Below are 24,546 nucleotides of genomic sequence, written 5' to 3'. Positions count from 1 at the left end.
CGCTCTGTCTCTCTCTTCCTCTCTCTCTCTGTATCTCTCCCTCTCTCTCTCCCCTCTCTCTCTGTACCTCCCTCCTCCTAACAGCTGCTCTGAGCCGAGAGCAGTGAGGAGACGTGAGCCCAGCCTGTGATCTATTCTTACCCCCCTCAGGCGTCCCGGGACGCCTGCATTGCTGGGGTATTTCCGGCGGAAGCCGCTCCTTCCGGAACATCCCGGGCCTCCCGTTCCGCAGAACCAACTTCCCCAGAGAAAGAGAGCAAAGCGCTTTATTCAGGCTCTGATGAAGGCTCTCATCAGCATCTCCCAACTAAAAGTTACTGAGAATAGAATTGTTAGCACACACACACACACACACACACACACGTACACGTACACACACACACACACACACACACACACACACACACACACACACAATACTGTACCAACTAAGGACACAGTCTTAAATACAAAGGAGGAAAAAAGGTGATTTTACTGCAAGTTGAAAAGTTAATTTATTTTAAGTTTCTGAACATTATTTGTGAAATAGGTACATCTGTAAAAATCAAGATATAACCAGAAACACAATGCTAATATTCAGTCTTAAATCCCAAAAAATGAAAAAATGGGATCACTTGCACAAAACAGAAACAGTCAACAGAAAATGCCAAGGAGGTGCAACTTCATGTTTGGCAAACTGAGAACTGGTGCGGAGTGGATTAAGCACAGATCATTTCCAATGTCATGAACATAAAAAGTTGGCATAATCATACAAAAAGAGATAAAAATCAAAAGAATTCACATTTTACAGCAGTCTTTCTTCATCAGCACAGGAAACAACCGATAATGCACAGACCTTGAGCGATCAGGCTTCAGAAAGTCATACAGCCTTTAAAGAACAAAAAGAGCTCTATTCAGAGGTAGAGTCTACAGCGCACGGTTATTCAGCCTGTTACCTGGCAACAGGGGCAGCATCACTGCAGTTCTGAGGTTTAATGCCAGGCTGCAGGTGCACGTAAACGCTAAGTGACACACAATCAGCAAGTTATTACCTGCTTTCAGAAAAGCACACCTGCGCATACCTGCGCACACCCACGCATACCTGCGCACACCCACGCATACCTGCGCATACCTGTCCACACAGGTCTCTGTGGTGTTTCTGAATCACACCTCCCTGTTCAGTCACTCCTTTCTCTGTTTCTCCCCTCTTTCTCACTCCCTTTCTCTTTTAATGCTTGAGCACTTTGGTCATACAAGGCCATTCCTCTCCAATACAGACATGACAAAAACCCCCCAGTACATGGCCTTAGGGGGGGAGGGGGTTGTGAATTGGGAGAAGAGCGCTACAGTGAGGGGGGGGGGGGGTGTGGACTCAAAGCAAATGACTGTCAGAACCTAAATGTGACGCATGGAAGCTCACAGATCCACATGGAAATGGGACTCCTGCTGAGGCTGTATGTGCAGAGGGGCAGTGTGCTCTGAAACTGTGAAAATAGCACCGCCCGTGTGGTGACAATGGAGAGCACACCCTAAAACCCCACGCACTAACGCACAGTGCCGTTCAGTTCTGTGGTCCCATTGCTGTCTTTTAGCTTCTGCTTTATATAATGTGATATTATAGATTTTATTTTAAACCTATTGCTTTCAAAACAGCATTTTCAGGCAGGGTAAATCTATGGGAAACACTGTTGGTGGCTCAGAGCTTAAGGCCATTTTTCAAGGCATTTGACTGACTGGTAAATTTAAAAAAAGTGTTTTGCTGAACAGCTTCGGGTACTAAACAAGCAGGGTGACACACAGGCTAACAAGTATAAATTACCTCCATTATATTTTCAGTAAACAAGACATAACTGTGGAATGGAAAACATTTCATATTAAACAGCTGAAAGGACTGAAAATAAGAGATTAAATTGTATCTCCACTTAAAATATACATTTACTGGATTGAATGAACAACAGCATTGGGTCAAGTTGCAGAGGAAATGTTTTAAAAGGAAGTCATCTTCAAAAGCCCATAATATAGAAAATTCCTCTCAATCATTTATAAAGGTTTTCAAAAATCTGGATTCATGAATTGAGAATGAAAGATTTATTCTGGAACATTCTGATATATTGGTACAAAAAGCACAGAGAGCAAGTGAAATGGGGAAAACACTGCTGCAAAAAAAAAGTAAAATTAGCGTAAGCATTTTCAGCTATGAACTGCAGCTCATCTTCCCAATGACCGGCATTAAATGTATGAAAAATCTTATTACAATATCGGGGAATAATCCAATTATTAATAAGGCCATTTTCTCTTACTATAAATACTGATCAACACTTGGTTATAAACATTTCAACACAAATTAAGTTATGTTTTTAATCTTAAATATTTTATACACTGTACAAAGATTAATTTCAAAATTATATAATATATTCATGTTTTTGTGAACAAGGTCATTCCTCTGCATTTAGTACAACAGAAATGATAAAGTTTAGGTTTCTCTAGAAACATTTTCACATCTTGTACTGCAAGATCATATTAAAAAAGAAATGTTGAAGGGACCAAACATGAACCTGTAGCGTGATCCCTTCTCATGCCATTTTAGATTTTTTTTCACTGCACTATACACTCTTTATTTTGGAAGAACCATATTACAATAAAAACAAAGGCTCAAGTTCAGGCGAAAAGGTCAAAGTTCACAAGCAAAAAATATGGCATCATGTTCAGTTTTCCTCAAAAATATATATTAATCTCAAAACAACAGAAATTACAGTGAGAAATCTGAGAAACTAAAGGACCTGCACCAGCAGAACAGTGTTAGAATCCTTCAGCCGTCTCTCCATGTGCGGAAGATCCAGTGGATCTCCAGGAGAGTGAGAGTTGTGCTGAAGATCCAGTGGATCTTCAGGAGAGTGAGAGTTGTGCTGAAGATCCAGTGATCTCCAGGAGAGTGAGAGTTGTGCTGAAGATCCAGTGGATCTCCAGAAGAGTGAGAGTTGTGCTGAAGATCCAGTGGATCTCCAGAAGAGTGATAGTTGTGCTGAAGATCCAGTGGATCTCCAGGAGAGTGAGAGTTGTGCTGAAGATCCAGTGATCTCCGATGATAGGCTGAAGATCCCGGATCCAGAAGAGTGAGAGTTGTGCTGAAGATCCAGTGGATCTCCAGATGAGTGAGAGTTGTGCTGAAGATCCACTGGATCTCCAGCAGAGTGAGAGTTGTGCTGAAGATCCAGATCCCCCTCCCCATCTCTGTAAACTGAGTAAGCGTTACAAGGAGGCAGTTTGGGCTCTCTCCAGGCCAGACCAAGGCTGAATCCTTCCCTCTGACAGGGCACCCAGGTTTTGGCTAATGGGCCTGGGCCAGAGGAGTGTGTGTCAGTGAACTCTGACAGAGACCTGATTTCTGGGGACTTTGTGTGGTGAAGGACCACAGTCTTCACACGTCCGCCTTTTGTGACTTTTCCCTCCCGTCTCTCCTCCACTGCGGGTTCTGGGCAGCACTGGCTAACCGGCCGCCAGCTGCACTGCATCACGGGAGGTAAGGGGACGCTCCAGAAGCGGGAACTCCATTTCACACTAACCATCTGTTTCCTGATGGTTGTTGCCATAACAACTTTAGAAGAGTCCGCGCTAATCTCTTCACTCAACTTCCTCACAACTCCACTCTTTGATAAAACATTTGTAAACAGCACAGTGGGGAGGAACAAATAAAACTGAAAGGGAATTTTGGTTAGGATCCGGGGACAAACAAATATATTCAGAATTTTTTCTTTTTCTTTTTTTTTTGTGCCAGCCAGAGTTCTGTGGCTCCCATACATGAACATACACCATTTTGAATCCAGCTTCAGGATATGCTGCTTTTCAATAGAAAATTAACATTAAAATAAATCTGGTATGGTCATGGCATGGTAATCATTGGTCCTAGATACATGGAAGAAAAGCAACGATTCATTAAAAAAATAAAGTTATCGACAGTGGGGGGAGGGGGGGGGGGGGGGGCTCAGTTTGGGTCAGGTGACTTGTTAGGCTGTGCGCTGTCTCCACACATACAGCTTGTGCTGCAGAGGGAATGTTCAGTCCAGTAAAGAAACCCATTACAATCACAGGACCAAACAACAAAAAAACAACCATTTCAGTTCTGTCCTCATTAGTGCCAGTCTTCAGACGTCAGGTGACCAGTAGCCTACACAGTTATAAAACAGCACCTCCCATCTTCTCTTACTGCACAGCCCCCAACTCAGCGAAATGCGCTCGCCACCGCATGAACTGCAGGGGGCGCTATTCCTCCAGGGGTGAGGGGAAAAAAGAGGCTTCCCTCGCAGAGGCTGGCCCCTCCCCCTCCCCCTCCCCTCCTGCTGCTATAGCAACAGAATCCGTGGTCCAATCAGAGGCTGCCTCTGTGAGGCTCAGGTCCGAGCTCCTCTTCGGGCTCAGAAGGTCCTCAGTCTCCTCCAGGTGGCTCCAGGTGAGCTCCAGGTGAGCTCCAGGTGCGGTCCAGGTGGCCTGGCTCGTGCTGCGGCGTGCGGGGTGGGCGGGGCCTGTTAGGATACGATGGCCGGGACCCACCGTGGCACCGCCACGCTCTCCGCGCTCAGCCAGCGCTTCTTCACCGCTTTCCTCACGTCCTTCAGCCTGTCATCGCACAGCCTGGAGATGGCCTGAGAGAATGAGCCACAGAGATCAGCTCACAGAGCATCACACCAAGCCAGCGATCAGCTCACAGAGCATCAGAATGAGCCAGCGATCAGCTCACAGAGCATCACACCAAGCCAGCGATCAGCACACAGAACATCACACAGAGCCAGCGATCAGCTCACAGAACATCACACTGAGCCAGCGATCAGCTCACAGAACATCACAGCGAGCCAGCGATCAGCTCACAGAACATCACACTGAGCCAGCGATCAGCACACAGAACATCACACTGAGCCAGCGATCAGCACACAGAACATCACACCGAGCCAGCGATCAGCTCACAGAACATCACACTGAGCCAGCGATCAGCTCACAGAACATCACACTGAGCCAGCGATCAGCACACAGAACATCACACTGAGCCAGCGATCAGCTCACAGAACATCAGAATGAGCCAGCGATCAGCACACAGAACATCACACTGAGCCAGCGATCAGCACACAGAACATCACACCGAGCCAGCGATCAGCTCACAGAACATCACACCGAGCCAGCGATCAGCTCACAGAACATCACACTGAGCCAGCGATCAGCACACAGAACATCACACTGAGCCAGCGATCAGCTCACAGAACATCACACTGAGCCAGCGATCAGCTCACAGAACATCAGAATGAGCCAGATGAGAGAGAATCATTTGGAATTTCCAAGGACAAAAAAAACAAAAACATTTTCAGTCCTTCCCTCAGAAACACACAAACGCATAGCTGCGATGTTCCCCTGCCTATGAAAACTTAGGGAGTAATAATGAGACGAACACAGCCTCCACCTCTGCTCCCTGGGAAAATGAAGCCATGGGCACCCCCTGCAGGCTGAAATGAGTACTGCTCCTAAGGACTCACCTCCAGCTTCTGCGCCCTGTCGCGGCTGAGGGGCTCGGCTGGGGTGCTCAGGTTGTTGGTCTCGGACATCGAGCGCAGGTCAAAGTAGTACTTGGCGTAAACGCTCGACGGGACGTTAATGTTGAACTGCAGCAGCTCCAGGAACTGCCTCTCCAGTTCGTTCCTGCAAAGATCACAAACGGCGTCATTTAAACATCTCAAAGCTTAACTCTTAGCGTGGAATTCAGTCATCATTTGGGTGGAGGTGGGGGGTGTGGGGGCGCAGGTGGGGCGAGGGGGGCCAGGCTGCGGACTCACATGTCCTCCACCGTGATGTCCTTGAGGATCTGGCAGTAGTCCACGTTCCACACGGCCTGGTCGTCCCACACCTTGGAGGCCAGCAGGATGGCCCCCAGGACGATGCGCTTCCAGTTTGACGGACAGATGTCCAGCTCCGCGTACGTCAGCAGCCTTTCCAGGTACACCTTGAAGAAAGGCGGGAAATGGTGACATAATGTACAAGTGACATCAACAGCAAATTAATCCGTCAGGAACAACTGACTCCCAGAGATGCAGCCAAGGGAGGAACTTGGAATTTCTACTCAGAGCTAATCACAGAATTTTGTGCATTGGGTTTAATCTTCATTTCAGCTCAGTAGTCCCAGACTGCAAACTGGAAATTTAAACTGCAGGAAAGCTGTAATGATGTCATTCCTGTGACAAATTAAACAGAGCAAATTAAAACATTAAAAAAGACTACAGAAAACAAAAGCCTATTGTATTCCTAAATGAGCTGTATCTATTCTGTCCCATAAGAGACATTTGCCCCAGTCCGTGGGAGAAGATAAAATATGGTTCAGAGTCACAAAGCACAAAGAACTCAATATTGTTGAGCTGTGGAGTGAAAATAATCCAGTCGCGTTAAGAGGTTGTCACAGACCCGCTCCATCACTCTCCTCCCGACACACAGCTCAGCCTCACATCACTCTGCTCCCGACACACAGCTCAGCCTCACATCACTCTGCTCCCGACGCACAGCTCAGCCTCACATCACTCTGCTCCCGACACACAGCTCAGCCTCACATCACTCTGCTCCCGACGCACAGCTCAGCCTCACATCACTCTCCTCCCGACACACAGCTCAGCCTCACATCACTCTGCTCCCGACGCACAGCTCAGCCTCACATCACTCTCCTCCGGACGCACAGCTCAGCCTCACATCACTCTGCTCCCGACGCACAGCTCAGCCTCACATCACTCTCCTCCGGACGCACAGCTCAGCCTCACATCACTCTCCTCCGGACACACAGCTCAGCCTCACATCACTCTGCTCCCGACGCACAGCTCAGCCTCACATCACTCTGCTCCCGACGCACAGCTCAGCCTCACATCACTCTGCTCCCGACACACAGCTCAGCCTTTCACAATGTATTTTAATTTCACACACAAATAACAGCAAATCAGTGACTTAAGCACTGAAACACATCCAAAAACTGCAGATACTGCGGCCCTCCAGGACTGGAGTTAAACCTGCAGATACTGCGGCCCTCCAGGACTGGAGTTAAACCTGCAGGTACTGTGGCCCTCCAGGACTGGAGTTAAACCTGCAGACGCTGTGGCCCTCCAGGACTGGAGTTAAACCTGCAGACACTGCAGCCCTCCAGGACTGGAGTTAAACCTGTAGATACTGCGGCCCTCCAGGACTGGAGTTAAACCTGCAGACACTACGGCCCTCCAGGACTGGAGTTAAACCTGCAGACACTACGGCCCTCCAGGACTGGAGTCAAACCTGCAGACACTGCGGCCCTCCAGGACTGGAGTTAAACCTGTAGATACTGCGGCCCTCCAGGACTGGAGTTAAATCTGCAGACACTGCGGCCCTCCAGGACTGGAGTTAAACCTGCAAACACTATGGCCCTCCAGGATTGGAGTTAAACCTGCAGACACAGCGCCCCCTCCAGGCCTGGAGCTTGAACCATTCCATTGATCCTCATCCACAGCTGCAGGTGCAGACAAGGCCACCAGGGTAACAATGTTGCAGTCGCCAGGGTAACGATGGCGCAGTCGCCAGGGTAACGATGGCGCATTCGCCAGGGTAACGATGGCGCATTCGCCAGGGTAACGATGCCGCATTCGCCAGGGTAACGATGGCGCATTCGCCAGGGTAACGATGGCGCAGTCGCCAGGGTAACGATGGCGCATTCGCCAGCGTAACGATGGCACAGTCGCCAGGGTAACGATGGCGCACTCACCAGGGCAACGATGGCGCACTCGGCGGTCAGCTGAGCCGCGCTGAAGAGGGTTCTGACGAAGCGGTAAATCTGCTTCTGCTCCGGGTCGTGCTTGTCGTAGTCCGGCGGCACCTCAGACTTCTGCAGGGATACAAGGAGACGGCATAGTCACATGACCCTGCCTCAGGGAAATGCTTTTCCACAAGAAATGGACTGTTTATTGAACACTGCACTGGACTGTATTTACCACGGTTTGCTGTATGTGCGCTCATACAGCCAGTGTCACTACCGATAGTGAGTGGAGTGTAAAAGGGTGTAGTCACTACTGATAGCAGGTGGAGTGTAAAAGGGTGTAGTCTCTACCGATAGCGGGTGGAGTGTAAAAGGGTGTAGTCACTACTGATAGCAGGTGGAGTGTAAAAGGGTGTAGTCTCCCGATAGCGGGTGGAGTGTAAAAGGGTGTAGTCACTACCGATAGCGGGTGGAGTGTAAAAGGGTGTAGTCTCTACGGATAGCGGGTGGAGTGTAAAAGGGTGTAGTCACTACCGATAGTGGGTGGAGTGTAAAAGGGTGTATTCACTACTGATAGCGGGTGGAGTGTAAAAGGGTGTAGTCACTACTGATAGTGGGTGGAGTGTAAAAGGGTGTATTCGCTACGGATAGCGGGTGGAGTGTAAAAGGGTGTAGTCACTACCAATAGCGGGTGGAGTGTAAAAGGGTGTAGTCACTACTGATAGCGGGTGGAGTGTAAAAGGGTGTAGTCACTACCGTTAGCGGGTGGAGTTTCTCGTCAAAAATGTCCAACAGCGTTCTTCCATCTGTGTCTCTGAAACGGCCCAATGGGAGAGGAGGAAGAGGAGAGAAAAAGTCTTCATCACCAGAAAGCACACATGTAAGACAGACACACGTATGTAAGAACACAGACACGTGTGTAAGAACACAGACACACATTAAGAACACAGACACGTGTGTAAGAACACAGACACACGTTAAGAACACAGACACATATGTAAGAACACAGACACACATTAACACAGATACACATGTAAGAACACAGACACACATGTAAGAACACAGACACACATTAAGAACACAAGTACACATGTAGGAACACAGACACACATGTAGGTGTATAAGCTGAACTTTCTTACCTGTTCTTTATGTGGTAATATATTGCCAGAGCTACACTGTAAAGAGATAAAGAGACAATTGAAGGGGATTAAATCATTTTGCAGCCATTTTTCCTTATTGCAATTAAAGCAGGTCCTAAGTACTGTTAGTTTTATAAAAGTAACATATTCAGGCAATGTGTAAATGTAAAACTGTACATTTTATTACGAGTAAGCAGCATAAACAATACACACAAAAATATCTCAGCGAAGGTATACAAGAGTAGAATATGGTACATCTCTCCTTTCAAAGAATCATACATCTCTTTTGCAGAGCACTGTCAATCACTAAATTTGAACCAAGACTTGGTTCCCCACAGAAAAGACCAATGTCACTGAAAGATGGCTCCGCCCGTTCTGGGGGATTTTCCCATGGCTGCGGGACAGACTCACCATTTGATGGCGTATTTGAGGTTGGGCTGGCTGACCGTGTTGTCATCTAAGAAAATAGTGGAGCAGGAGCTGTACTTCCTCTCCGCTCGTCCCCGGGGATGCTGAAAGGACAGCAGACGCTTCCTTTATGGACCACACATACCTGCACACACCTGCACATACCTGCACACACCTGAGCATACCTGCACACACCTGTACACACCTGTACATACCTGCTCATACCTGCACACACCTGCACACGCCTGCACATGCCTGCACATACCTGCACACACCTGAGCATACCTGCACACACCTGAGCATACCTGCACACGCCTGCACATACCTGCACACACCTGTACACACCTGTACATACCTGCTCATACCTGCACATGCCTGCACATACCTGCACACACCTGCACATATCTGCACACACCTGAGCATACCTGCACACACCTGCTCATACCTGAGCAGCCTGTGGGAGAAGCTGCCATTTCCTCCCCCACAGAAATCTAGGTCATGTGACACCTTAAGCTGAGCACACATTTTAACCTCAAGAGAAGAATCTCTCTGCTTCCGTTTAGTTAAATCATTACCGACTAAACGCTTAATCTTTCACTGTAACTTCTTCACCTGTATAAATCTGCCCTTGAATTAAACAGCTATTTAACAGACTGATATCATGCATTAGTACTGCACACCATGCTGCCGTAGCTATTTATAAAAGACACATTAAGTATGCACACATTAATCATCCTTTCACCGCCCCCCTCCCCTCCCCCCTACACCCCAACGCACACCCCCACCCAAAAATACATGCGGTAACACATGCGTGATGCAGACAGGCATTCTGGGAAAGCCCAGCCCAAACAGAAACCGAGGGACGCCCCTCCAAACATCAGGTAGAACCGAGCTCCCCTAAAATCCTGAAATATCCTGATAGTTATTTAATTCCCTTATATGGATATCCTGTGGTAAACTGAACCAATGCAGGAGGTAATTTGCATATTTCCTTTGTTTGAACCCTTTGATATCATTAAGGGATGTGTCTTATTACAGAAGAATTAGGTAGTAGCCTGTAATATTTCACAAAACACACATTACCTTTATGAAACTGGCTGATATTACTCGTTCTTCTGCCATCTCAGTTTTTGAATTTGAGCATCACGTCACCAGAACACTAAAACGTGTGAATGAAATCTGGCTCCGGGACGCTGAATGTCTCTTTGAATGGCCTTAATTTGGAATGACAGTAGTGTGAGCAGGAGCCAGAGAGACAGAAAGCACAGGCTCACTCCTTTAGCTTGCTGTAGCTAGCTCTCACGCTACATTCACAACACAAGGGCTCGCTATCAAACCAGAGTACCATCAGATCTACCATAAGATCTCTTATGGTAGTGCAATACACCATCCTAACAGTGACCATGCTAACGCACACAGGTCAGCCTGGGACAAGCATTCATTACAGGAAGGGCTCTATGGGTCAACGAAATCTGGTTTTATAACGAGAGCCGAACACATTTAAAAAACATCTATAATCGTACTTAAAAAAACATCTATAATCGTACTTTACCTTAGTCTCCAAAATGTGTGTTAACTTGTAAAACAAAAGAGATTACAACCTTCAACAAAGCCATTTTAAAAATATCAAATGTCTACTTCTCAAATCTAATCAAACTCAAAAAAAAAAAAACCTTCTGATTCACAGTTTTTCAGTTAAACATAAACGGCAATATAGTGTTACCGTTTGTAGTCCTACAACCCGGAAGTAAGTTCGCTCAACCATGAGCGCCCTCGTCAGCTTTCCAGTGCATTTTTCCCATAGGGGTTTCGTTTTTTTTTTTTGTTGCCGAAAAAAAGGTCTATAAGCCTTAAGAGAACCTCGCGTTTTGTTCAACCATATGAATTACACACATTAATATCACCACCATGGATTTCGACGCTGCTATGTGCTTTTAAAAAGTAAGTTTCTAACAAGTTGCTATATTGAAACTACAACGGTCGCTTTCTGAAAAACGTCACTATTTTTCATACTAGCCGGCCTGCACGCGACAACCCGTTGCCGTTTCAATATAGCAACTTGCTAGCAGCAGTTTACTTTTTTAAAGCACGTAACGGCTTCGAAGTTCACGGTTGAGAAATTAATCGGTGTAATTTATCTCGTAAAACAAAACATGAAACTGACTTTGCCATACGTGAACCACATACGCTATTTTCGCCAGAAAACGAAATCCCTATGGGGAAAAAAACATTGGAAATCTGACGAGGGAAACCATGGCGGAAGACGCGCCCGGGTTTGGCCTACAAAAAGACGTCATCGCTGTAATACTACTACTAAAAAGTAATGCCAACAAACAATTTGTACCATAACAAGTCCAATGTGTAAACAAACTGTTGAGGATTACTTAATAAATGTATTAGATACCACATGAATTCATTATAAGATGGGCTTCACAGGACAATGTGTGGATGACAGTTAAAATGGCAAATTTGTGAAATGAGTCAAATTAAACATTTCCCAATTAACAAGATTTCTCTAAACACTGACCTTCTGCACTCAGTTTCTAACAGTAACAGCTGCAGATAACAGGACTGAATTAAGAATACATGTTATTTTACACTTACATGATTCATGAAGAGGCTCTTCCGCTTATCTCGAACTGCAAAAGAAAGACAGATGGCGGCGAGTTAGCTTATCGAAAAAACAAACTTTAGGGAATCTCACATACTGCACCAGAACAAGGGCAATCACAACTAACTGTCCATGGATTAAACTGTCAAAATTCTCCCTCCTGGTAATTTGGAGAATGTACATCATTTTGAATTGAGATGTAATGTAGATACTGTACTTCTAACTCATTGTGCAACACCTGAGTCATGGTTAGAGTTCCATAGCCCCAGTACAGTACTGTTAGCTTCATGAAGCTTTGTACAGCCTCAGTTGCTGTACAGACAGGCTGGTGATGAGCTGCTAATGTTAGCAGCAGCGCTTTCTAATGGCAAACCAGGGGGGGCAGCAGTCTACAGTCTACAGTGCCGACTACAGGAGTTTCCCAGACCATAGCTGGTTATGAATATTCATCAGGCATACTGGAGAATGGAATGTCTGTCATCGAGCCCTCATGAATATTTACGGCCTGAAATGTTTTGGTTTCAGCGGAAGGGAGAGGGAACATTCAACATTAAGAACACGGAGCACAGCGTGTGATTACAGATAAAACTACAGCCCTGAGGCAGCTTCTGTAATCTACAGTACAGCTGCAATGGACTTCAAATCAGCAGAAACTCCTGGAAGTAACCAGAGCCTCTTCTTTTCCAGAAAGCAAAGAAAAAGAAAGTTAATAGAGCCCGACCGATATACCGGTTTGGCCGATATATCGGCCATTATTTGACTTTTTTGACGACATCGGGATCGGCAGTTATGCAGCCGATGTGTCCCGATGTTTAAATAAGTATAATAAACAAAACAGAAGATGGTGTTAATATATATATTTAATTTAAGATCATCTTTTACATTTTTCTATCTATCAAAAAGGTCTTTGTGTGTTTATTTTTTATTTATTTGTTTGCTTATAAGTTAAATGTTCTCAAATATAGAAACTTTGATCAAATATAAGTTTTTCAAATTTATTTGAAAATGTTGCACTTTTTGACAAAACATCGGTAATCGGTGGGCTAGGACTCTCCAAAATCGGGATCGCCATCGGACCCAAAAATCTGGCATCGGTCGGGCTCTAGAAGTTAACTCAGCCACCATCTGGCTAATTTATCCATCTATTCTGAGGACACACAGAGACACAGGAAGTTAGGGAGCCAAACTTGGGCCTGTAAAGCGGTGTCATTTCCTGTGGCAGAGCGCTGGAGGAGAGAGGGAGGGAGGAGCAGAGTGCTGGGGGAGAGAGGGATGGAGGATGGATGGACAGACAGACAGTTGGCAGATGCCCTGACTTGGCCCCTCCTCTTTCTGTCCATCACCCTCCCACCCACAGCTGTCCAATCAGTCAGCTCCTTCAGCGAACACTGGAAACTGTGAGGGCTGTGATGGGCATGTAGCACATGTGTGTCTGTGAGGCGTCTGCATGTATGCGCTCATGAATATTCAGAGCTGATTCATCACGTGACATGCAAATTACAGTGAGAGGCTCCACCCCCCAACATCAGCTCCAGGCAATGATGCCACTCCAGACTACATTTCCCAGAACCCTCTGGCCTCCATCTCCCAGAACCCTCCAGACTCACAACACAAATACACCCACACCCGTCCACACCCCCCAGACATATTCGTTGCTGCCAGTGCACAAAGTGGAGGAGTCTGAGTTAACAGCTGCATTAGTGTCTCATTACATTAGTAGCTGGTGGTTAGCGTTGGCACAGACACAGCTGCATTAGTAGCTGGTGGTTAGCGTCGGCACAGACACAGCTGCATTAGTAGCTGATAGTAAGAGTTGGCACAGACACAGCTGCATTAGTAGCTGGTGGTTAGCGTTGGCACAGACACAACTGCATTAGTAGCTGGTGGTTAGCGTCGGCACAGACACAGCTGCATTAGTAGCTGGTAGTAAGAGTTGGCACAGACACAGCTGCATTAGTAGCTGGTGGTTAGCGTCGGCACAGACACAGCTGCATTAGTAGCTGGTAGTAAGAGTTGGCACAGACACAGCTGCATTAGTAGCTGGTGGTTAGCGTTGGCACAGACACAGCTGCATTAGTAGCTGGTAGTAAGAGTTGGCACAGACACAGCTGCATTAGTAGCTGGTGGTTGCCCTTGGCACAGACACAGTTGGCACAGACACAGCTGCATTAGTAGCTGGTGGTTGCCCTTGGCACAGACACAGTTGGCACAGACACAGCTGCATTAGTAGCTGGTGGTTAGCGTCGGCACACACACAGCTGCATTAGTAGCTGGTGGTTAGCGTTGGCACAGACACAGCCGCATTAGTAGCTGGTAGTAAGAGTTGGCACAGACACAGCTGCATTAGTAGCTGGTGGTTGCCCTTGGCACAGACACAGTTGGCACAGACACAGCTGCATTAGTAGCTGGTGGTTGCCATTGGCACAGACACAGTTGGCACAGGCACACTCACCGTCCGTCTGGCACTTGCTGAGGAAGATGGTGCTCGCTCTGGGATGGTCAGAGGGGTTGCATTCCATATTCAGATCTGCCAAAAGAAATAAAAACATCCATAACGTCAGAGGCTGCTTCAGAGTTACAGTAACATCAGAGACCTACTGGAAAAGTGCTTTAATTCATAATATTGCAGTGTGTTCCTCTGCTAATAAATATTAAGCACCATTTTGGATACCAACAGGAACTACCATTCAGAAGCTGACAGCAGTGTAGCATGTTTCATCCTCATGTTAAATTATTATCTAACGGTATGGTGTAAACAACACAGCACTGAGGCGGCTACTCCCTAAGGCTAATTATTTAGCAGGCTGAATACAGGAGTCTAGAATACTGAAAAATTATTAACAAGTGATTCACTAAGTGAACTAAGGGTTATGAAAGATAGGACCATAATCTCATTCAGTAACTTTCCACAAACTTCTGTCAGAACGCACTAATTCCGCCCACAGAGCAAAGTCCCAGAATGCATTTCTGCCACTGCATCTGTTAACCACATCAAGGAACAAATGAATAAAATACTCAACACAGGTTACAGACACTGTCCAGATTCTTGAGGAATGTTGTTTTTAAGACAGAGAAGAGGCTGCCTCAGCTCAGTGAACTTTAGCCTTTTCAACAGACCTGGTCAAACTGCGCACCACTTGTATGTTTGATGTGTAACCATGGTGTTGGTTCATGAGTCTAATCTCCTGCATGTTCACGGTACACTGACTGGTCTGCCCAGGCCTGTCACCACACACTCCAAAAAACATAAGCAGAGATCCAGGCAGATAACAGATATCCGAGCAGATATTTGTAGACAGGGAGACTGAACTTTCAATACCAAGAATGTGGAGTAGAATATCTACGTCGGTTTATTTTGTGATCTCATTATTGGCTCTGTGTACACTAGTTCATTTGCCCGCACCATACTCAAAAGGTCAATGAGCTCCACTGCTGCTTCTCATTCCAGGACAGGTTCACCAGCAAACGCAAGCACGTCTGACTGCTCATTTAAGTCTCATCTTTCTGGACTATGTAAAATTTTTTGCTCCATTCAGAAGTGGCGGCACCATAGAATGAAACTCAGACCACATCAGAACGGTCCCAGGGTCTGTGATGGAGGCACCAGGCACAGCTAAACCTGCCTTGCATGGCACGTCTATTTTATGCTTGCTCCGAATGATTATACATTCTCAAGGGGATTTATTTTCAAACAGAAACCACAAAGAAGCAGCTGGCAGTGTGGGCTAGCAACAGAGGGGCTGCAGGTTTGATTCCGGAAAGATACGATGCCATTGATGAATGAATTTGCCACTGTATTTGACTGGGTAATAATTGAGGTGTTAACAGTTTAGCCTAATTGCTTGGTGAACAGCCGGACACAAAAGCACAGGGGCCGAGGCATAGCCTGAACCTGTCCTGCAAGCTGAACGCCCCCAGTAATGATCATCATGCCCCCCCCCCTCGCTGGAAACCGCCTCAGAGAGTCAGGGACAGGAAGTAACTTTAAGCAATTGAGTCAGCCTTCAATCATCGGGGGGGGGGGGGGGTAGTGACTTTAGGCACTTTGAGTCAGCCGTGAATCATGGGGGGTAGTAGACACCACGCTGGTCCTGGGTGGGAGGGGGGTGGAACAGATCCTGCCCCTTTTCCCCCATCCCAGCTGAGACCCACATTCGCGCTCTCTGTAACTAGGCAACGGTGGAATGAAAGAGCTCAGCTGGCGACGCGGCTACATCAAAGACGCCCAGATGCGCACGTTCTCTCCTCTTCCTCCTCCTCCTCCTCCACCTCTTCCTCCTCCTCTCCCTCCTCCTCCTCCTCGTCCTTCTCCTCCCCATCCTCCTCCTCCCCTTCCCACAGTCCCTCACATCGCTGCCGTTCAGTTGGAATTAGACTGTGTCTCTTCATTAAACTTTAATCGGTGAAAAACAGCCTGACACCGATGTCATTAAGAAGCCTTCAGGAGCGCACGCAGAGTTTATTCTCCCAGTACAGCGCCAGCGCTCGCTTCGCTCCATGCTAAAGCATGAATGAAAACAGACAATACGGGGGCTAAATGCACATTCACACAGTAAGCATCTCCCACTGCACTCTCAAAATGAACTGCAGAATTTCACTTCTACCCGTCTTACTGGAGAGAATACTGGGTACACATCCAAGTCTGTGTATTTGTGTGTGCAGGCACAACACTGGGATCCCACTAAAGACTTTGTAATTCTCAGTGGGTCACACAGTTCCCAGCCCACCTCCCTCCCCACTACACCACACTGCTGGTGTAGAAATGTCCACGTCTTGTGACTGAGAGCCACGCAAATCCAGATCTCCACACACAGACAGGACCCCTCCCTCCTGCCCTGTCCAGCCCCATGGGTACACAATAAACGCCACATTGGCTGCTCCTCATACTGTGAATGAGAGAGTCCAGACTGGGGTATGGGGGGTGGGGGGGGCACTGCAGGGGGTAGGACAGCAAGCGAAACAGACATTGGATTTATGCCCCTGTCTCTCTCCCCTCCTGTGGAGCAAGTGCAGAAGCTCTGAATCTCAGGAGGATGTGGGGAGCAAGACTCGGGAGGGGGGGGGGGGGGGGGGGGTTTGGGGCTCAGTGCTTATAGCCAGCCGTGGCACAAAAAGAAGAAGAAGAAATGAAGAAGAGCAGAGAGTGTGATAAAGGAGGGATCTGTGTGGCGTGCAGAGGAAATATTAAACACAGAGCAGTGCTGGAAAGGCACGTTCAGAACAAAAAACAAACCTGCTATCATTTAAAATGAGCGATTTAACCCTGGAGAGGGGGCAGCCTAATCACGTAACTTTAAGTCTGTCTGCCATGCACCGGTCTGGATTCTCAGTGGCGTAGGTGCCAGCCTACCTATGCACGCGTGCACACACACACACACACACACACACACACACACACCAGCTCCCTAACCTCCATTTGGCTTGAGTCAATTACCACCCAGACGCTGCAGATTCGCCGCCTGAACGACCCATCAAAACAGACCTCGAACAGGAAACCATACACGGCCACAGCCTGCTGGGTTTCAGAGCTTTTAAACTCACTGATTGGTTAGAGTCCACACTCCTGGGCTTTCAGAGCTTTTAAACTCACTGATTGGTTAGAGCCCACACTCCTGGGCTCCAAGCCCCACACGGTCTGCTGACCACATTCTTCATTGTAAAATGATGCGTACAGGCCACATGGTTTCCAAAGAATTTTTTTAAAAACTGTTAATGGAGAACATGTATTTTAAACCAGTGTACATTTACATTTTAGCCATTTAGCTGACGCTCTTATCCCGAGCACAAAGACACACACAGCACAAATAAATGATCTAGATTCATAAATCACCAACCAGTTAATGAGACTGCAAACATCCAACCATAACATCCCGACGAGAGCTAATCCACAGTCAGGAGAAGAGACAGTACAGAGGGGTTTATTTTAGGGGGGGGGGGGGGGGTATAGGATGGATGGGAGATGTGAAAGAGAGGAATGAGATGAGAAGCAGGGTTGGGGTTGGGGGGTTAACAAAGGACATGTCTTCCTGAAATATGCATAGCTATTAGGCCTCCTTATTATTCTGTCACTAGTGGGTGGCAGTCGACCCTCTGCAGATCCAGACCTAATATCAGCATAATATTTAATGTTTAAAAGGTCATGAGTCTGTCTGAGGAGCGTTTGGAGCTGAACAGGCCTGCTGTAGCACATGATCATATTCTGTCACGTTCCACAGAGGAAACAGACGTAATTAAGGAATCTCCCAGGCACCCTTAAAACTGTGTCAGTGGCACAGTGACACACTGCAGCGTGTAATCCTGAATCTAATTATGCATGTTATTTAACATCAGTTCATATTTTACATCAGGGCATATTTTATATCATGGCATATTAAATTGGATTCTTCCACGCTTGCATTTCTTGGATTTTAGCACAATGAGCATTTAAAGAAATAATCTTTAGCAAAAATCCCAATTCTGAACAACCTACTTCATCAAAATAGGCTATTCATTTTAAAGTGTATTAAATTATAAAAGCTTAAGACAGTATTATAAGGTGGCATAACATGGTCATTGTAATGTAGGCTAACACCAGAGTGTTTCAATGAGCAAACTGCATGAACTTCTTTGTTTGAACCATGCCTCATAGATCTCTCAATATTCCTCATACTCAAGCTGACTTCTCAAAGCGATAATATGCAAGGCTGGGTTTGTGTTTACAGTCCTCACAGCAAATGTGTGCGTAAAGTTAATTGACCCATGAACACAAATATAACGGAGTAGCTTGTAAATATTCTGAGTGGTACATAAACAGAACTCTGAAATGGACTCATTCCATTTCCCAAATTAAACAACGCGGAAAATTCCACTCAATTTCCTTTTTATTGCCAGTTGCTCGATGTAAAATATTTTACTCAATCACTGGCTAACAAACGAAAACAAACAAAAGCGTTAGGATGGAAAGATAAAAACAGACGCGTGCCCACAACTCACCGTGGGAATGTCCGCGTTCTTTTCACGCCTCATTTCCCTCCAATCACAAGGCACCAAACACAAGGCGGTCACGTGACCCTACGCCACAGCCGGAAAGCCGTCCGTTGTCAAACATCTCCCGAGCTGAGTGACCAACATAGCACCGCAGCGGCAGGCTTTTGAGCCAGCGATGGCCGGACACTTCACACACAGTCGCCCGCGAAATTAACACACACATCCGAGCTCGACAGCGAACAGGTTCCCTGGGAGGGCCGTGAAACTTGCGTTTAACCTCAGCTTTTAGCACGAGCGTTCCTCCGCTCCCACACACAGGTTTTAATTGTACCGCTGTAAAGCGAGTTTGCTTATTTTTTAACGTTCCGACGGTTTTTAGCACCAAACAATTATGCATCATGTTTCATAGTACAGTCAGTTCACATATTAAAATACCTGGTATTAATTGAAATCGAACAGTCCATGGGTCCAAAAGGGATAAAATGTGATATCTCAGTGAACTGTCCCCTTCCAGAGCTGACTGAACATTGAACGTTCTGCTTTGCAGTGATATGTTATATGCCAAAAATACTGCATTATATATAATGGGAAATTTTTTAAATGCATGCGTACTAATGCTTAAATGCAGACTGAACTTGACAATCTCACTTGAACATAAAACTTCACGGAATATAATTCCTTAAAAAAAAGAGTAATGAAATCACCCTGGATAAGTACGTAGGTTTCTGCATTTGTACGTCTGAGCGGGGAAAAGGATGCACAGTTTACCCGAGTGAAGGGGAATTACTCCCCACTAACTCCACCACCCTGGAGACACGGATGCAGCCTGTGAGTAATGTCTGTGACTGTGGGCTTCTTCATCTGAATCCATGCAACCCAAATCTCCTCCCTACACATATGGACACACTTCTCTTACCCTCAGTCTGCACCGGCACTGCAGGACAGCAAACACCAGTAAAATATCCATTAGACTCTAATGTATTTAATCCTGTCGTTGCCATTAGCACTGTTAAACTATCCGTTTATGAACTCAACAGAGGCTGTTGAGGGTTGTGTAGTTCTGCATGTGCTGTATCAAATGTGTCTGTCCACACATTGCTGGCAAATTCTCCTAAAGCACTAAATCAGTTATTCAAACAAGGGCAGTTAAAACAGCTCTACGGGCTGGAGTGTATTCAGACTGGACATCAAACGACCTTCCCCTTGAGAGAGGGGAGTTCAGTCACTGGGGATTGCTCTTCCTCATTTGACGTGTCTAATTTGTTGACCAAATGACCTCTGTGGTCATCTGAGTACACCAAGCGCTCGCAACAAATTGGGTTTTTTTTACCCCCCAGAAACGAATCTTTCCCTCCACCCACTGGCCTCGCCAAAGGGGGCTTTTCCCCCCTGGTTCTCGGCCTGGATGAAAACGGTACTGTACTGACCCCCCTGTAGTGACATGTGACACGTTGTTGATGAACACATGAAAGAAGCATGCCCAAGCTGCTGATTGGCTGTCATATCAACAGCCAATAGCCTGGAGTGATGTGTTCTTTCTGATAGCATTTTGCAATGGCCTCTGAAGTCTGGAGGTTCAGATATGACTACAAAAAATAAGATTAACTGATTAAGATAAATCTATTTGCTGCATGGTGGCAATGATTATTGCTGCACTCAAAAAAAAAATTCAATAATTATTATCATTAAGGTTTGTCATCCAACCATAGGACGTTGTCATTCAAGTGGCTAAAAATAGCCACCATCTACTTGCCAAGGTGTGCTGGTCCCAGTACCATGTCCTTATTAGTACAATTGTGTATAAATGTAGAGTGCCTTCAAAGAGGTTCAAAATAGCCACCATTTTCATGAAAGTAGTTCATTCATTATGTATTACAGTCCACATGCATAAAACTTAAGTTCTTGGTTCCTTAACAAGGCTGTACTCTACCCAGGTCTGACATCGTGTTTCTGGGGGGAAAACCCCGCAGGATGACTTCTGCCTGCTAGACCAGTCGGCTGGTGGTCGGTTGGCGATTGGTTGGGTCTGAAACCAAAGCGGCAACAGCAGGGCACGTTTTCAGCCTCGGGATGCCACAGTGTGCTCTCAGGACATGAGTCGCCAGGCAACCGAGCCATCAGGTCACGTGAGGTCACGAAGCACCTCGGTCAGGCGGCTGGGAGCGTGGACATGCACACGCACACGCACACGCATGACGGACGAGAGGAAGAGAGGCCAGACACACTGCAGTGACTCACACAGAACACTGGCTGCTACATGCAACGCTGAAAGCCCTGTTTGAGTGCTAAAGGAGGCTAATGTGACTGAGCCACCCGCTTGCTCCTATCTTAATCACTTTACACTTAGAAAGCGTGTTTCTTTCTATAGTCCTGGAGTTTTTGTTTTTCAAGGTGTGCTAGTCCTCTTTCCTTGTTTGTATTGGTTCTCCAACTTCTTCATAAGGAGCATTAGGAGTCATTCCCATAATGCTGTGCAAGACAGCAGATGTAATATGAGACCTCCTGAAACCAGGTTCCCCTGTAAACATGAAACCATAAGGGTTTTCCTGTGAACCTATAACACTGTAACATTCTTGGTACTTGTTTTGATCAGGTAAACCATAGGCTACTCAGATTATGCAACAAGCATTTTAACGATTTGATATAATGAGGGATGGTGCACTGATATCGCAAGGATGTAAAATTTCAAAAGACAGTGACACACTAAGCCTAAGCGACTGGAAGGTAAAGAGAAGTGCGGCAGTCCTCTGTACCTCCAGCTGAACCGTACTGATTCTGTTCGTAATGGAACAGAAATCCACTCCTGAGAGTGAGGCCGACACGTTCCTGTTTCTCAGGACCATCTGCTAAACAGTGACGATCAGCAGAAACACAACAGAGATGAGCAGAAACACAACACCCACATTACTGTGACGTGAGCTGCAGAAGTAAGCAGATACAGAAACGTGCGTACCTGCTGTTTGATCAACAACAATCTGATGGTATTACACCAGGGATATAGCAAGCGACCCCTTTAGCACCCATGGGGCTCATCGTAGAACTGGAGATAGTTCACATTAACCTTGTGCCGGTTCACTGGAACAAAGCAGGGTTACACATGTGATCATCTTTTTCTGTAACGTCTTTGTTTTTGAATGTCAACCTTCAAATAGGCCACACCCCCAACTGCCTCCAGCGCCAGGCCCGTCTCACAGGCTCTTATCTGGCGGTCGGCTGTTGAGAATACCCCCCCCCCCTTTTTTGTCACTTTCACTTATTCAAACATAAATAAATAAATCATGTGATTAATTTCTATTTTATTATTATTATTATTATTATTATTATTATTAGGTTGTTTAGATTTGTTGACTGTAGAACACTCTCGTGGACACAGGACAAGTCATTTGGACACGCTTGATTTTAGATTTCGTGCCAAAAAGATTTTGTCAGTGTACAGTGAATGTATCAGTGCTCCACTCCAAAAGCCCCCCCCCCCATATGCTTACTGAATAAATGTCCCCCGCTGTGACGCATATGGGGATCCCAGAGGCGTTTCATTAGTGAACCTCATGAATATGTTTTTGGTACCCAACACAAAGAGATAAACAAAGGTGTCTGGTTTCCCTCCTAAGTAGCCGTCTCGTTATGCAAAACACAGGGGAATGGGCGAGAGATGCCGACCACAGCCAGATCTACCCGGCAAGCACGTTTTAATTGAAGCAGGGAATTGGTAATGCCAATGAATATTTAGATTCCAACCAGGGATTACAATTATTAGGGCCTACACTTCACCAAAATTGCAGACGACTGAAAATCATTGCGATAGGACGTCCAGTAATCCAACGAGGTTATGTTTTAACTCGTGCGCGCGACTAAGACTTCTTTTATCAATAATCTCTACACTCTACCCCTCAATCTGCATCCCCGAACAGATTAACATTTCGCCAATAGATGGAGTTGGCTGTGGACGGGTCCTTATTGCCCGCCCACCAACTACCTCTCACTTTCTCTCCAATGAAGACCTGAGGTTTTACAAGTTTCTAGCTATTTAGGCTATAGTGAGTAAATAATCGTTATAGTTTCAATATCTGTTTGAAGTACGGTCAGCTAATCACACAAAGCCAAAGAACAGGTTTGCTGATATTGACGTTCTTCTGTTTGTTAACACAACTGATATGGGTTTTGGGTAGACTGATGAACAGAAAATCATCATTTAATTTGAGATTCTTAATTTCTCAAAATCCCTAACTATCGTTTGCAACCAAAACAGGCATCTCGCGCTATCTAGCCTGTACATCGGCTAGCAAGCAGCACCAATAGCTGACTAGCTTTAGTGCTCCTCGGTTAAACATCAAATTATTGCACCCGTCTCCGTATGTAGCATATTTCAAAGTTAGCATTTCTGAAATTGGTGCACTTGTCAATCACATGCATTGTTAAACTGCGTAAAAAACGTGAAACGCCTAGCCTACACATCAGTCTGTTCTGTAAAATAGTAGAAGGGTGTAGTTAGCCAAGTCAAAAGATGGTCTCTCGGGGATGTTGGGCGATAGTTTTACGCTTAGTCCAGCCTAACATACTTCATATGATTTAGCTACTCCAGGTGCCTTACCGTCCATGTTCTCCCTGTCGCTGATATGTTGCAGATTGCAGCCCGTATCCTCGCGGCTCAGCTCCGGTTCAGGGCGGTACGACTCGAGCCGCGAGTGGGCATTTCTCCGGAGTTTGGGGCTTGACGACACACAGCAAGAGGTGGTGTTGCCCATCTTCCAGCCTCCGTCGAATACGTTCCGCTTTCCTTCAGATGCGTTCAAACGCGAGCACGACGCTGCGGCGGAGCGAGAGGGCTTGGGGCGGCAAGGGAGGAACCACGACGGCAGAATGTGAATATGCGATCATTTATGCAGCCTCGTCCGGTCCCAGCTAGCTGAACCAGCAATGCAAAGCCATTTGCAAACTGGAGGGGAAAGGCTGTGTAGCCTGTTAGCTTTCTTGTTTTAAGACTCCCCTCCTTTCCTGCTTATATCACGACTCTAGCAATGTTTAGTAAACCCTCGAGTCTGCCCAGCCCACGCAATAACCATGTTGCTTGTGACCGCTTATAAAAGAAGAGAGAGAACATGGTCAGCTGTTGTGTCCTCCTCGTTTTCCGACCCCGTTACAGACATGGGAACGATCCTGCCAGATGTTGTCATAACGCTGTAAACCGCCGCTGCTCTTGTTACTATTGCAGACAGAGCAACACAGTTGAAGCGATTTTTTTTCTAGAAAAGGTTCCGGTTCAAGTGGGTGGTAACAAATTAGTCTGCTCCCTCAGTGTCAGATTTTTCAATAAAAACCAACCATAAACAGAACAAGGGCAAAACAGCTTCTTTCAAACTACACAGACTTAAGGATTTGTCGTGTGCTACGCTACTTTTTATTTTCTAAACTAAGTTAAGTGCGATCCCATGTTCATTTTTGATTTGAATAACAGATAGCCTTTCATTAATCTTGAAATACATTCCAGCCTATTTAACATAGACATACGACGTTACCTGTCAAAAGTAGGCTAACTCACGTTTTAGCCTAGACATTTTACCATTTATAATTAAGCTGCATGAAGTTCTAAAACTGTCGCGGCGTGCGCCTCGAAAATAGAATTTTTAATTAGACGTTTAACATTTTTAAAAACAGAATTCGAAATCGGTTCGAATGTACACAGAGTATAAATCTGATAAATT

The 24,546-nt window shown here is 46.1% G+C and overlaps 1 protein-coding gene across 2 annotated transcripts; it reads right to left on the bottom strand.

The window, feature by feature from the left end:
- Window positions 1-3,087: 3,087 nt before the first annotated feature.
- On the bottom strand, window positions 3,088-24,106 carry LOC135260453 (cyclin-Y-like). Of its 2 annotated transcripts, XM_064345671.1 has the most exons (11): window positions 23,436-24,106; window positions 14,331-14,405; window positions 11,872-11,906; window positions 10,820-10,843; window positions 9,271-9,371; window positions 8,860-8,895; window positions 8,477-8,534; window positions 7,730-7,849; window positions 5,796-5,962; window positions 5,499-5,661; window positions 3,088-4,619 (listed from the first exon to the last, which is right to left on the bottom strand). In XM_064345671.1, exons 1-11 carry the CDS (start codon window positions 23,587-23,589, stop codon window positions 4,503-4,505), a joined length of 1,050 nt encoding a protein of 349 aa, XP_064201741.1. In that variant the 5' UTR covers window positions 23,590-24,106; the 3' UTR covers window positions 3,088-4,502. The 2 variants fall into 2 exon arrangements, with proteins under 2 accessions (XP_064201741.1, XP_064201742.1); XM_064345672.1 differs by lacking the exon at window positions 10,820-10,843 and having other exon boundaries at window positions 23,436-24,099.
- Window positions 24,107-24,546: the final 440 nt, after the last annotated feature.

The sequence above is a fragment of the Anguilla rostrata genome, chromosome 8 (assembly GCF_018555375.3).
Source record: "Anguilla rostrata isolate EN2019 chromosome 8, ASM1855537v3, whole genome shotgun sequence".
NCBI classification, from domain to species: Eukaryota; Metazoa; Chordata; class Actinopteri; order Anguilliformes; family Anguillidae; genus Anguilla; species Anguilla rostrata.
Note: the sequence above shows the minus strand (reverse complement) of the source record. Positions and strands in the feature narration are given on the sequence as shown.

Bases quoted from the DNA above. Each gene is read 5' to 3' on its own strand.
- LOC135260453 (XM_064345671.1), bottom strand. From the start codon at position 23,589: ATGGGCAACACCACCTCTTGCTGTGTGTCGTCAAGCCCCAAACTCCGG. The intron at 14,406-23,435 runs GTAAGGCACCTG...TTCTTTTGGCAG, and splicing joins CGACAGGGAGAACATGGACG to ATCTGAATATGGAATGCAAC. The intron at 5,963-7,729 runs GTGAGTGCGCCA...CCTTTCTTCAAG, and splicing joins AGTGCGCCATCGTTGCCCTG to GTGTACCTGGAAAGGCTGCT.